This window comes from Stigmatopora argus, chromosome 15 (genome assembly GCF_051989625.1).
Source record: "Stigmatopora argus isolate UIUO_Sarg chromosome 15, RoL_Sarg_1.0, whole genome shotgun sequence".
Classification (NCBI taxonomy): domain Eukaryota; kingdom Metazoa; phylum Chordata; class Actinopteri; order Syngnathiformes; family Syngnathidae; genus Stigmatopora; species Stigmatopora argus.
This window is the reverse complement of record NC_135401.1, coordinates 6,268,908-6,283,003: the sequence shown is the minus strand read 5'-3', so window position 1 is coordinate 6,283,003 and position 14,096 is coordinate 6,268,908. Positions and strand designations below refer to the sequence as shown.

Genomic DNA, 14,096 nt, shown 5'->3' with positions numbered 1-14,096 from the left:
TATATAAATCATGCAAAATTAAGATTTTAAGTATTCATACTACAAATTATTGAATTCTCTCATAACTTATTTTGAGTATTTCCAACTCATTTTCATCAATTAACTTTGGGCTTTCATTGACTAAACCCAGTGCTTCTCATTTAATTGCTATTTCTTCTTACCCCACTATTTGTGTTAACCCAAATTCCAATTCAGTTAATTTATTTCATATGTTCTATAAATCAGCTTTATCTATAATTTTCAGATCTAACTATCCTTAACACAAATTCACTTAAAATACTGAGTTCAATTTACGTAACATAAATATGCTCTATAAATCAGCTTTATCTATAATTTTCAGATCTAACTATCCTTAACACAAATTCACATAAAATGCTGAGTTCAATTTACGTAACATAAACCTATTTCACTTAAAATTTTGAGTTTTCGGCGATACCTGAGTATTCCATCCAAACTTGATTTGAAATTTCATGTTATTTTAACTTTTCTTCCCCCTGAATAACAGTATAGGAGAAAATGATCACCACAGAGGCACATTCAATTTACCAGTACACAGAAATGTCTTGCTAGTGAGGACAAAGGACATGTAAGTACCTGGACAAGTTAGTCCATCACTACGATATGACTTTTAATACGCCTAAGGCCTTTCTTTAGCTTCTCCCTCAGGACCTGAAACTCCCCAAAATTTTCTTTAGCACTTGAACCACATAACATTGTATTTGGAAAACTTGGACTATAGGTCACGCCACACAAAGCAACCATGATTTATCTTGAGAAAAAATATCCAATATTAATGTGCATTTTTTTTCTTATTATTTCGCAAGCGCTCTCACAAAACGGATGTCTAAGTAATCCTAATATTACCTCTACCTGTCTCTCACGCCACATAGTATTATTCTTTTTGTGATTTTTTTTTTATGAAAACACCAGCAAAGGTCACCACCCCATGATGAATTATGCAAGCAAAATGAAGTATTATTATTATTTTTTGTAACTAATGTAAAAACACAGCTTTTATAGAATTGTACAGTCTTTCTCCTCGCTGCTTTGAGGGGTAAATATGTTTTGTTTGTTTTCGCCCTCGCGCGTGTGTGTGTTTGTTCTTAACGTGTTGACTGAGTGCGGCTTCCGCTTCCGCTTTCATCAGTCACCGCATTAAAATGAAAATATCGTAAACTCACAGAAATACATGTTTCTTTTACTTAAACACTACTTTTTCAGCTTTTTGTAATTGTCTGATAAGTGTTTTATGATATATGAAGAAACTCATGTTTGTTTTCTTTCTTTTGTCTGCCTTTTTTTGTGTCCGAAACAAGGGTGCATGTCCTGTTGTTTTGTTTTGGAGTTATTTTTGACTGTAAAAAAAACAAAAAAAACATGCATTTATTTTAAAAGAAAATAAAACTAATTTTTATTTAACGGCTCACTTCTTGCTGAATTATTTTTCTTTTACTTACAAATTAAAAAAATAACTCAATTTACAAAATAGCTTTTCTTGGAACTATATAAAAAATAATTTCTCAAATAATTTACAATTTTCAAAGACTGATTATTTAAATTATAATACATATTCGTACAATGCGATATGTTTTCAGTTTTTCTACAGATTATGTTTATGTATACATGTGTATATAGTATAGTATGTTTATGTATATATGTATATAGTATAGTATATATGTTTATGTATATATGTATATAGTATAGTATATATGTAGGAAAGTAAGCCATGCCTTCAATTCTCAATGTGGGTACTCCTCCATTTTATTATTAAAAAAACAATGTACTAACTATGTTTTTCCAGCAGAGGGAAGTGCAGTAACTTGTATTTGGCCTCCCTTTCTTTCCGTCCATTGAATCAAGGCCAACAACAGCAACACACAGAGGTGAGATGATAGAAGAGAGGCAGATGTGCCTTTCCATTTGCACCTTTACATAAGTCGCCCTCTTATCATCGAGGAGCAATGCAACACCTTTTTAGCCAAATCTGAGATGAATATAAGAAAGAAAAAGAAATCCTATTCTGCAGCACCTTTGATGAAGTCACAAAATATACACATTAATGTAAAATAACAAGAATGACAAAGTTAGAGTGAAGATTTGGTATGAGGAAAACAAAGTAATTGGTAACTGGTTGAAAGAAATATCAGGACACACCTTGAGCCTTTGTGGAATACGATTGTAAAGATTGTTGAAACTAACGCAGGAAAACAATGCACGAGCCAGAGTATTAACAGCAAATTACACTTGATCTCATTTTGTTCTAGCCAGATGCTTAACATCATCGTGCTGTGTCAGTGTGGTCACTTGAGAGGAACATCAAAAAACAGAAATCACTTCTTTTTTTTCCATGGAACATGACTTAACGCGATACAAGGCCAAAATGCTATTGGTAATATCTTCAGTCCTGTGTCACAATGTTCTCTAAAGTGTTTTTTCTTTCTTTTTTATTCTTTCCAACAATTTGTCCAATCTTTTGTCATCTCCAAACGACGCATTACAAATGTAATCTCTTGGTTGCTAACATGCCAGTAAGGACCTCATCCAGTAACATCATGTCACATGATGACAGCGCAAACATGGAGCCTTGTGCTTTTGTTGATCATCAGTATAGTATTCACTTATTAGTATAGGTTTTCAATGAGATGCAAAAAATTTTTAACCACGGAGTCACTTTTATAACTGGAGGTACCCAAGTAGTATTTATATTACCGGCTAAATTCTCAGGAAAATATAATGTTATGGTAATATTCTAGGAAATGTACTTTATGTAATGTGCAATTCCAAAGCAGCGGTGACGAATCGGCGTATGAAAGTCATTATAGCGGTGTGCTCAGCTCGCAGACATGATGGATGGCTACTTTAAATCTCTGTACAAACGGCTTTCTAGGCCATTCTTAAACCACAGTTCAAAACTGCCATCAGGAGGACCAAAGCAAAAAGGAATAGTTTGGTTTTTAAGAGCCTTAAACGGTCACGTTTAATTCCGATCATCTGTTGATAAAACCAAACAATGTTGTTTTGACAAGCCTTGACCTAAGAAAAACAAATGAAACTGCCTTTGGAATATTGACCAAAAACATGGTGTATTTTGACATAACATGTCAATTTTGTTATGAAAGGCGCAGATGACAAAAATGGAAAGCCTGTTTTGAATTTTATCTGTGTCCATGTCATCTATCCATGTCATCCTTCATTCCTTAGTCATCGGGAGTTCCATGTTTACCCTGCTCACCATAGGGACCGAGGCAGCTCGCTCCTGCCCCCACATCTAAGCCCGCACACAGTCCAGGCTCGTCTCCATGTGGCCCAGAGTTTACATATGTGTGCCAGGATTTAGGAAGGAGGGAGAGAAGGAGTAAAAGCCCGACAAGATAGCCGAGGGAAAAGACGTTCCAGGTAGACGTCAGATAGCACCTCTTCCCCAACCTCCTCTGGGAGCGCTTTCCATGACGGAACGCCAACGGATGGCCAATTAACCTCTGAACTTCTTTGGTTTTTTGGTGGCTTCTTTCATCACTCGCTTGAGTAATGCAGAAACACTTCAAGATGGCTCTTTAAATGTTTTCTTTGAAAGCACTTGACAAAGTTTACTAGGAGATATTCTTCAGACACACTGATCAAATGTTGTCTACATTTTGTCCGATTATATGGGAACTTGTAAATACCATCCTAAACCAAAGTATATCAATTTATTAAGCTTTAAAAAGCTTATTAGTTAATGAAATTGTCCCCATAATGTTAGTGGTATTGAACATGGATGGATTTAAATGAATAGTCAAGTCCCTTGAAATGATATAATTAAGTAACTAAGCACCTCACTAGTTGCACCCTTGCGCACAGATAGCAATACTAACTTTTCTACTGGAATCAATGGGGCGAAATTATTCACACTGAAGGCATCTGGAATTAAAGTCTTGCCATATGTTGTTCGTTTTCAATGGTACTCAGACGTTTCGTCGAAAGACGTTTGGTCCCCGAACGTTTGGTAGAACGGACGTTTGGTCGCCGGGTTGTTACTGTTGAAACCAGCTCTCAAAATTATAATCATGAGAGAGAGAGTGAGTTTAATATCTAAATATCTAATATCAAAATATCAACAGTAAACTCTGTCATAATTTGACAGCGAGCGAACCCGGCGACCAAACGTCCGGTCGACCAAACGTCTTTCGACGAAACGTCCGGTCACGGTTTTGAACACCTGAGCAGAAAGGCATTTTCTTTGCCTTCAACTAACAGGATAACCTCAATTTCTGACGTATTGAAATTCCTTGTGTGCATAGAACATTTCTAGGAATTGGCAAGTGAAGTAGGCCTTTTGAGAGCAGTAACAATACTTCCCTTTTGTGTGTGTGTGTGCTTAGCTTCTTTTGCGGTCTACCCCACTAGAAAACAATGACTCATTGCCCAGGTTAACTCATGTCTCAGAGGTTTCACTTCTGCCTTTCCAGAGTGTTTCCACAACCGTCTTCTTGTTGTCCTTCCCTGCAGACGTCGTCCCCCGCCACCGCCCACCTCTCATCCGCATTTACGAGACAAGCTGAAATCAAAGTGGACGACCTCAAAGTAAGCATAAAAATCTCAGAGGGAAACATTTGCGTCCCTCCGGATTCTCTAAAAGAAGCGTTTCCACATGCTACTGCAGATGGCGGAGCAGCTTGCTATATCTGTGTTCAAAGAGTCAAACAAACTGTAATTTGAGACACTTAAACAAGGAATAGTCATGCTTCATTATTGACGATTGCCAGCTGCCAAGTAGTACACTGTTTTATTCAGGCTGCGTGATTAGTGAATTATTTCTAAGACTTTTCCACCAAGGAGAGACAAACTGAGTTTGTTCGTCGTCGTTATGAATTCTGGTGGGATTTTATTGCAATATGGTTTCGATGTGAACACAATCAGAATACTGATATCTTCCTAGATGGAGTCTCTGTAAAAAAAGAGGTAGTTGAAAACTTAAATATCTGTTACTGTGATGTCTTCATTCACGCATTTGTGGTTTGACTGTCAAAACCTTTTTGTGATGATCTGTCGGAAGTATTATTTGCACTTATTTTACATCTGTCAAAGAAACATTAATATTTCCCCCTTGTCCAGATCCAATTTAGACTTTTGGCAATGCCAGCGTCAGATTTAAGAAAACTAGGGCTAAGACTTTTATGTTATGCGCACCACATAGCTAAGAAACCAACCTTAAGACATGGACATGCATGTTTGAGGTCAAAATTTTCACCATGCGAACACCATTACCTGTGGTACTTATGAAATATACAGACTTTTCGCCAATGCCAGCATCAGACTTAAGAAAACTAGGGCTAAAACTTTTATGTTATGCGCACCACATAGCTAAGAAACCAACCTTAAGACATGGACACGCATATTTGAGGTGAAATTTTTCAACCTGCGAACACTATTACCTGGTAATAGTGAAATATAGACTTTTTCTTCACTATTTTCTAAGCATTTCATTATTTTTCATAGAGCCTTTGATGATTCATAAACCCTGAACTAGCATGGTAACCTTGTCTACAAAAAAAAAGATCCACAGCCAAAACAATCAGGAAATGTTTCCGTAACAGAGCACAGGATTGTTTTTGAAGAGTCACAACTGGCCAAGCAAAGCACAAGACAGACGCAAACACACACATTGAAGAGGTCGCCTCGGGTGGTCCTGCCATTGGTGCGGAAATAAAAGCAGCCAGCAGCTGAAGACTATCATAAATACAGATACCTCCCTTGAAAGTGTTGAGGTAGCCTTCATGAATTCGCTATCATGTAAAGAAACCTTCCACGGTGGCCGAGCTAGTTACTGTTCACCCCAAAAATGTGGAGGTCAAGCTACCGTGAGCGAGTTATTGGCGCTTTGAGCCAAGCATAGGATAATTAAATCGTAAAATATTATGTTAGGCACCATTACAAACTAGGCGGCACCGCGGAACGGAATTGCTTTATGGCCGCTGAACATTGTCACACAACTCTGTCACGTGCAATTTGTTTCATACGTGCAACCAATTTTCATACAACAAATGAGACAGAAATACATCCTGTTGCAGATAAAGTACTACAAAGGGTGTAGGGTCATTCTTCATAATGGAAGCAGCTCCATGGCAGCTAAAAGGATCCAAAGGGGTCTCTATAAGGGGCATCCAATTATTTTCTGGGCCTGGTTTATAAGCCTCGGGAGCACTGTCCATTCTCCAAAACGATACTATTACGAGTTGAAACAGCTTTGGTGGTAGCTGCGGTGGGCAAAGTACCCTTAGTTTTCATTTTTATGATGACTTTGAGGAGTTTTCTTTGTGTTTGAAGATTTTCTCAAAAGTTTCAATACTGAGCTATCAATCACTTGGTATTTAGTACCTTATTATTCTAAGACATGTTGGAGGGTACACCTTTAAACACGATGTAACAGTTGACCTTCCGTAAAATGTTACATTTATGTGCAATGCAAACCAAAATACACTTAGAAACATTACATTATGTCAAATTAGATTTTCTGCCAGAAAATTGTAGTTAACGGATTTATTCCAATGATTCTAAGTAACAACTGCTGAAAATCCAATTTCCCATTCATTTTCACTGGCGGGATTGACAGTGAATGGTCGCTAGTCGTCCAGTCAAGATGTATTGAGTGTCTATCGGCATCAATGGCAGCGACGGAGTTATGCAAAATGCAGGTCTGTAGTTTTAGTTTGAAATATAGCCGAGGTGTCTCAATTGATCAGCCAATCTCCACACAGGAAGGTCTGGACTTGGGATCGAACCTGTCCTAACCACTTGGTCACTGCTACACCAGTATGAAAGATATTAACATGCTAAAAAGGAAAGAATAACAGACATGGTATAATCTTGTAATAAAGTAATTTATCAATTTACTTTAAACTTGTCCGCAAATTAGAATGTAGTAGTAGTTTGGAAAGAAAAGTTTTTAACTGTATTTTTCAGAGCACTATTGCATGTGTAGTTAAAAACAGCATTGTTTCACAGATAATGGCCAATGTTTTACGACAAAACAAGATTAATGTGAATGACTCAGTCTGCCATTGACAGTGATAGACGCCCAGTCATGTTCTGTTATGATTTTAAGTTAGTCTACCACTAGTAGACCTGAAATCTATTTCTTTTGCTATAAATCTCATTATTCATGCATAATGACAATAAAAGCATTCAATTGAATTCAAGTGGGCGCGGCTGTCGGCCACCCATTCCAAATAGATTGGACGTCTATACACTGTCAATGGCAAAAATGGGTAATCGTCGAGAAATTATGCCATTCAATAAATCAGCTTTTACTAGGCTTTTATTTTTGCTTCTATTTGTATGTTTTTGGAAAGGAAATGCCTCCAAAACACGACTGTTTACGTGTAATGACAGCGTGCGTGCGTGTGCGTGTGCGCGCGTGCGCGCGCGCGTGCGTGCGTGCGTGTGCGTGCGTGCGTGTGCGTGCGTGCGTGCGTGCGTGCGTGTGTGTGTGAACCTGTTCCTCTCTCCCCATCCAAGCAAGAAGACGCTCACTCACACAGCCGCAGGCAGACAGACAAGAACGCTCGTCTCTGTCGAAAAAAAGTCGCTTTTCTCAATCAATCGACTGTGGACGGAAGACAGGGGAAAAGCGGACATGTTTGACAAGACAAACTAGCGTTTTGGATTTTTTAGGGCAGCACGTGGAACCTTTCCAGCGCACGAGTCGGTGAGTAAATGACGTCAATGAATTTCTACGTGCTTTTTGGTGCGCGTGTTTTAAGTGTGTGCTTTTTTTGGGCACTTTACAATAAGTGTTGCTCGGGTTCGTGTTTAAAGTCGTTTTAACTTGCTTGTAGTTGCCGGATTCTGTGTGCAGGTCAACCCGATTTTAAGTCATTTTAATCTGATTTTGTCGACGGTCCACCTGCTGATTTGTTTTGTTTGGAAGTTATGCAGTTCAATTGGCAAACGATGTGACGTCAGATTCCGAGTGGGAGGTGAACGACCCCCGCTCCAATTCATTTTTAATCAATTTAATAGAGTTTCCCATGTGGAAGTGACATTGCTACCAAATCTATCTCGAGCATGGATTCGATTTTGCTTGACAAATTTTATGATGCACGTGCTCCGTGCATGTCCTCAATGTTAAATCTTCATAAAATATGATTTAAGATTCTCATGAGTAACAGCTTTTGATTCTGCAGAGAACCCAATTGATTTATTTTTAAATAAATCAAATGCATTGATTCATCCTTAAATTTCCCAATTCAGCTCAGTGGCTGCCTTTGACAGCAACAGACGTCCAATCAATTTTCTGTTCCCACCGTTGGCAGCTGTCCAATCCAGACCTTGGTACAATACTTAATGTTTGAACTGTTTTTGAAATTTACTTAAGTATTTATAGGGGAGGGGCATTAAAAAAAATCCAAACTGTTTGTGAATGCTCATCTTTCAGTGCCATTGAAATAGGAAGACGTCCAATCTATATGGGCTTGAACGTTCATTTGCCTCTGCCAGTCCAAATAGATTTGATGTTTATTGCCGTCAATGGCAGTCAATGATTTCAATAAGGATGCAAAAGTAACTCACTGTTAAATGGTGTTTCCCAATGTGTTTATAGTGCTCTCAAATCTGGCACTAATCCAGACATTTTTCAACACTGCTTCTGATCTTTCTTTTATGCACGTATAGCAAATTCCATGTGTTGACCATCTGCATTAGGATTTGCAGGTGCAGACACTGAACCATTTTAACATTAACAATGGCACAACTGTTTTCTGAGTTGAAAACACTGCAAGATAATCACTCAGAATAATCTTTTAGATATACATCTGACAGTTGGATTTTGAAAGGTTTAATGTCACCCTGGTGCTACATTAAGTACAGTACAAAATGAATCAAGCTACTAGTAAGCATTTGCTCTAAGTCGGTGTACAGCTTACTTTTTCCCAAATGAGCTCTTTACTCACAGTTTGCTCTTAATTCAATAGAGGAATAATGTAATAATATTTGGGTTAGAATACAAAGCAGGCTTTCCCCCCCCCACTAACTGTTTTTTTACATTGCACGATAGTTTTCCAAGGAAATTCCTTTCATTTAATAGTAAACAGTTCTTGAGTTGCAATAAAATGTAAGTATATAGTTGTACATTTCTGTTTTATGTAAAAGATTAAATATGATTGGGTGTTTCTTCTTTTTTTTCTAGCTCTTATTAGCTCAGAGCCTCCTTATCTGACCTGTGTTCCCTGTTGTGAGGCCCAACTAACCCACTTACTATAAAATATTGCTTCTTTCCTGGAAGGAGTTTAGTGGCTACGCTTAATTGGCTGCGCTGCAACATAAAAGATAAGCTCATATCGTTCTCTTTGTCCACTTATGTACATCCACCATCTTGTCTGCAAGTTGGCTTCACTCCTAAACAGTTTTTACCAAGTTGGTTTAAGCTTTTTCGTACTTGCATGGTCACATTCACAAGTTCCGGAGTCACCTAAAAAAAAATCAGTAACTTCTTATTTTTGCGTACACTTAGTGTAGTGTTCAAACTGTCAGGTTTTGCTACACATGAGTAGTTTCAAGTCAACACGGACACATTTGTTTGCCTTGCCTCGTGTTCGGAGTTGCCAGGGACATCACGAGCACAGTCAACGGTGTTTATTTATCTATTTTTTTTCCAAGGTCTCATGAAAAGTGCCTCTGTTCAAGAAGTGACAAGGTTTGAAGCAACATGCACAAGTTTAAAAATGTTATTTCACTTGTTTATACTAAATCAAACATTTGGAGTGGCTGGAAAACAAATGAAATGTTATTTTGTAGTGCATTGAATTCTTCCCCGGCCTGGATAAGCATTCCTACCTTTGTGCTTGTTTTTCTCCCCACTTTGTGGCAATAAAATATAAATGTGTTGCTTTTTATGCCAGGAAAAAAATAATGTTTTTACAACACCGCCTCAAAGGAGAGAGATTTGTGCTCAAGTCCCCAAGTGTACATTTGGAATGATGCAATGTAAAACTGCTAAAAAGTATTGTTAGACATTCATATGACCCCTGAGTAAGCAAAAGGGAGTTTTTCCATAACTTGACATGACTGGGAGACTATAGTTGCGTCGAAAAAGTCGAGTAGTTACTTTCTGCATGTTAGGACTGCGCTGGCTGGCCACCACAGGCATGTAAATCTCACCCTGACATTATGGGATGCACTGCATACTCTATCCCCCAATGTGTGCACGTGGCCAATGCTGAATATACTACAGCTGCCCCGAAGAAGAAGAAGTGGTGAGACGTCACCCTCAAAGGGTGCCTGGGGTGTAAAAGCCAAACCTGTGAGTCATTAGGAAAGTCATATCCATGCATTTGTTGTAACTTAACAACCCCACAATTGTACAGGATAGCCACAGCGGTCTCTCTCCTGAGTGGTCGCTAATGTTCATGTTTGGGTAAACAGTCAATCAAAAACATTGCCCATGCTGCTTTTTTTGCCCAAATTGTGGACAAACTTAGCTTTTTTTACAGAAAGCTAGTAATCTAGCCTTCTGGAAAAAGTAACCACAAGACTTTTATTTTTTTAACTACAGATGCTGGTGGTATAAACTGGGACTTGAAGAACTGGTATTGTAATTACTGGAAAATTGCTGTCTCCAATTTTTGACTTATTTGCCAGTTTGCAGTGGCACCTTGAATTATAAATGTAATTCATTCTGTTATCAAAGTAAAAACCTATAGGGAGATTTTGTGTATTCCAATGGTAACTTTGTTTAATAATTAGTTGGAAAAATCCTATATTTGTATTTTTTTGCTGTGTAATAGTGGGGGAAAACATTTATTAATCCATTATTTCCAAAGAGTAAACAAATTTGCTGATCAGAACTGTTTTAGTCAATCAAATTTGAATACTTAAGATCATGCACCAATGTTCTTGATGTCAGTTATACGCGAGATTCGAATTTCCTAGGCTATTTTTACGCCATTTACATGTGAGTTGTCACTAAAATAGTCATTTTATACACAGATCTTATTTGGAAAAACAACGTAAAGAATAGGAAAGGTATCCCACAGCAGAAGCTTGAGACTCACAAACAAGATGGATGTTACTTCACCTCCGCCAAATGTTGCTTTATGGCTTTCTAATGAAAGCTAAAGATTTTTAAATGGTACAATTTCTCCATGTCATTAGCAGGCTGTTGCCGTTTTCTAAGAAAAACATTTGGAGGAAAGCAAACAAACGGGTGTGACCGCTGCCTTCAGGCCCAGAGCCGTGCACTCAGGAGTTAACAGCGCACTTTTTTTTTGCCGAGCGATATTCAGTCGTGAAATTTGTGTACGTGGTTTGGCTCCCACGATGGAAACGTCCCATCCGCCGATCATTATATAAGAAAGCTCCGAGTCGAGGCATTGTAGTTGGCTACATGTCACCCGCCTTGAGGCTCCTGTCCATATCATCCTTTTTCTTTCTTTCTTCTTCACATCCTCATTTTCATATGCTTGAGTGGGCCACCTGAGGGGGTGGTATGCGCTCGCCTTTGCCTGGTGACAGCTCACGGGTAGATGCCAAGCAGCCTTCATGCTCAACTGGAGGATGATGGCTGAAGAGGCTGGGGATTAGGGTTCCTGCTAAGAAAATTGGTCATGTTACAATGTGTTTATTTTATTTGTTTTTATTTATCCCCCTATTTATCTATTGCGCCTTACTTTCTATGAGGTTTAAAAATTTAACTCATTACCCATTGGTATTATCACAGAAAATCATTTGCAGACCATTTTAAGATGCTGGTTCGTGGTTTAGATTTTTATTTTTTTTTCCTTGTATGACATAAAGGAAATAGGGTGGCTCTACCGTCTATCACTATATTTAATCACGCACTGGCAAGTTTAAAATAGCAATTAAACATTAAGTTAATGGTGAGGGAGGATTAATTAGACTTCTGTTAACGCTAAAATCAATGAAACACTGGCTTGATCCTAATTGCTCAAGTAGATTTGCATCGCTTAGTGCAGTGAGGAATGATGATTGCAAGAAGCCTACTTCTTTTGTTTGGGAGCTTTTAAAAAAAAACAATTTACACCAGTCTCTTGAACACCTAGTCAGCTCGTTGGAATGACTATCAAAAATGTTATAAATAAATAAATAATAACATAAAAAAAACTTTTAAAATGATGAAGTCATTTTTTTTGGCAAGGTTAATATTGTATTACGTTCTTATCTTAACTCCCCTCATTGATACCGCTGTGTTCCCCTAAACAGTCGTCACAAAAAAGCCCCTGAATTTGTGTGACTTTAGGGACCTTTGACTTTATATCTTCCAGAACAAATGATACGCCTTATAAGAAGTTATAATGGTTCACCAAAAAGCAGAGTAGAGTATTTTTTTGAATCCTAATACTTCAAATGGATGTGAAGATACTTGTGTGTTTGATATTTATGGCCATCTCTTTGGTGAGCCCGTGGCTAAGCTGTGATGACAGAACAGACAGCCACACTTTTTAATGTTTCCTGTCAGAACTCTTGAAAAACATAAATAAATCATGAATTCAGGATATTTTATCCTTTGAGCAGTTTATGCAACAACTTACTGGCTCGCTGATTTATGAAGGACAAAGCTTGATAAGCATAACTAATAGAGTAGTTGGTGTTTCTGTGCAAATGAGGATGAATTAAGATTGCTTCCCGTGTGTGTGTAGGTTGTTTGACTAAGAATCTATTTGAAGTATTGTTTGGTCCTCGACAATGCAAATGTAAATCTTTTACTGAAGAGCTGGCAAGCAGGCTGGAGGAATGGAGATGCTTTTTCTCTTCTTTTTTTTTTTGCATTCCGAGGCTGAACACGTTGCTTTTACCGATGTCTGTTGCTTGACTTCCCAAGGTATAATCATAAGCCCGTGTTATTGTCGTTGCCTTGTTCATTTTCGAGATGTTTGAGTCTGACTTTTTCCTTCCAGAAATGTGCTTTAGTCCGAAGCCAGCCTTTTTATGTTCCACTCTTTTTTTCCCCCCGTGGGCTGACGTCACCCCCGACACAACAATGACCGCCAGCCAACAATAGCCATCTTCCAGCCTCCGATGAGGCTAGTTTGTTTGTGTATTATTTACTGCTCAACTTGTTTCCCGGCTCCCCTCGGCCCACTGCATTATTACTTTTGAAAGCTTGCCGAGTCAGAGCAAAACAACTGTCTAATTTTTAGGCCTGTTGTTTAATAGGGACTAGAAGAAGTTTTGTATTGGACTGACTTGTCCTCGCCACACAGTAGTTCATCCCCTGGTTACGGAAGACAAATTGATTCCTCAGCTGTCATGATGGCTTGTGCGGTTCGAAGTGTTTGTGTGTGCCTCAAGTGTGTGGCTGATGACATCATCAGATCTCAGGAGAGCATTTGGAGCTGATTAACAACCCACTTCTTTGCAGAGCCATAAAATTACAACTACGTAGTGAAGTTGAGGGCTGGAGAGTTTGTCTTCTACTTTGTTGCTTCCGGTTTACTGTGACCTCTATTCAAAAGAAAATTAATCATTACTTATTATTCTACTAAGTATGTATTTGTGAAGGAAATCTATATTCAAAATGGAATCATGTTTAAGTGAACTTACATTATGGACAGCACATTTTCTATTGGTTATTTTGTATAATTCCATGGCAGGTCAGTGTGATTGACTTATATGATGAAACAATACATATCCCATAAATCAGCTTTTTAATGAAAACTATCAGTGAAGGCATCACCGTAAGTCAGGTTTACGTGTTCTGATCCATCTCATCTGCCATCTCCCCCTTGTTTGTTGTTCTCTCTGCTGACAGAGGCTGAGAGCCCACCTGAACTCACCGAAGCCCCCTGCCAGCTTCCTAGATGAGTTCCAAAGCCGCCATCAACAAGGAGGTCTTTGTACCCCACGACGAGAAGATGCTGGCAGCCGTGCAGGTGAAGCGGAAGACTAAGAAGAAGATTCCTTTCCTGGCTACTGGTGGTCAGGGAGACTACGTGACATTCATCTGCCTCTCAGGTCAGACACATTTACACGTCTTCCTTGATTCCCACTCTGATGTCCTCAATGATGAGCTTGTTTTCCTCTGCCAATAAAATGCCACGGTAAATGAATTACATGTTAAGCTGTAGGTCAATGCAGATTGGATTAACTCTCTAAATGAA

General features: G+C 38.5%; 1 protein-coding gene across 5 annotated transcripts in view; it reads left to right on the top strand.

The window, feature by feature from the left end:
- Positions 1–7,444: 7,444 nt before the first annotated feature.
- stxbp6 (syntaxin binding protein 6 (amisyn)) overlaps positions 7,445–14,096 on the top strand; it is a 91,707-nt gene continuing 85,055 nt past the window's right edge. Inside the window, exons 1-2 of one of the 5 annotated variants that reach the window (XM_077620394.1) lie at positions 7,445–7,687; positions 13,748–13,950. In XM_077620394.1, the coding sequence (XP_077476520.1) occupies positions 13,797–13,950 (154 nt within the window). In that variant the 5' untranslated portion in view covers positions 7,445–7,687; positions 13,748–13,796. The remainder of the gene's footprint in view (positions 7,688–13,747; positions 13,951–14,096) is intronic. The other 4 variants (XM_077620390.1, XM_077620391.1, XM_077620392.1 and 1 more) reach the window with 4 other exon arrangements.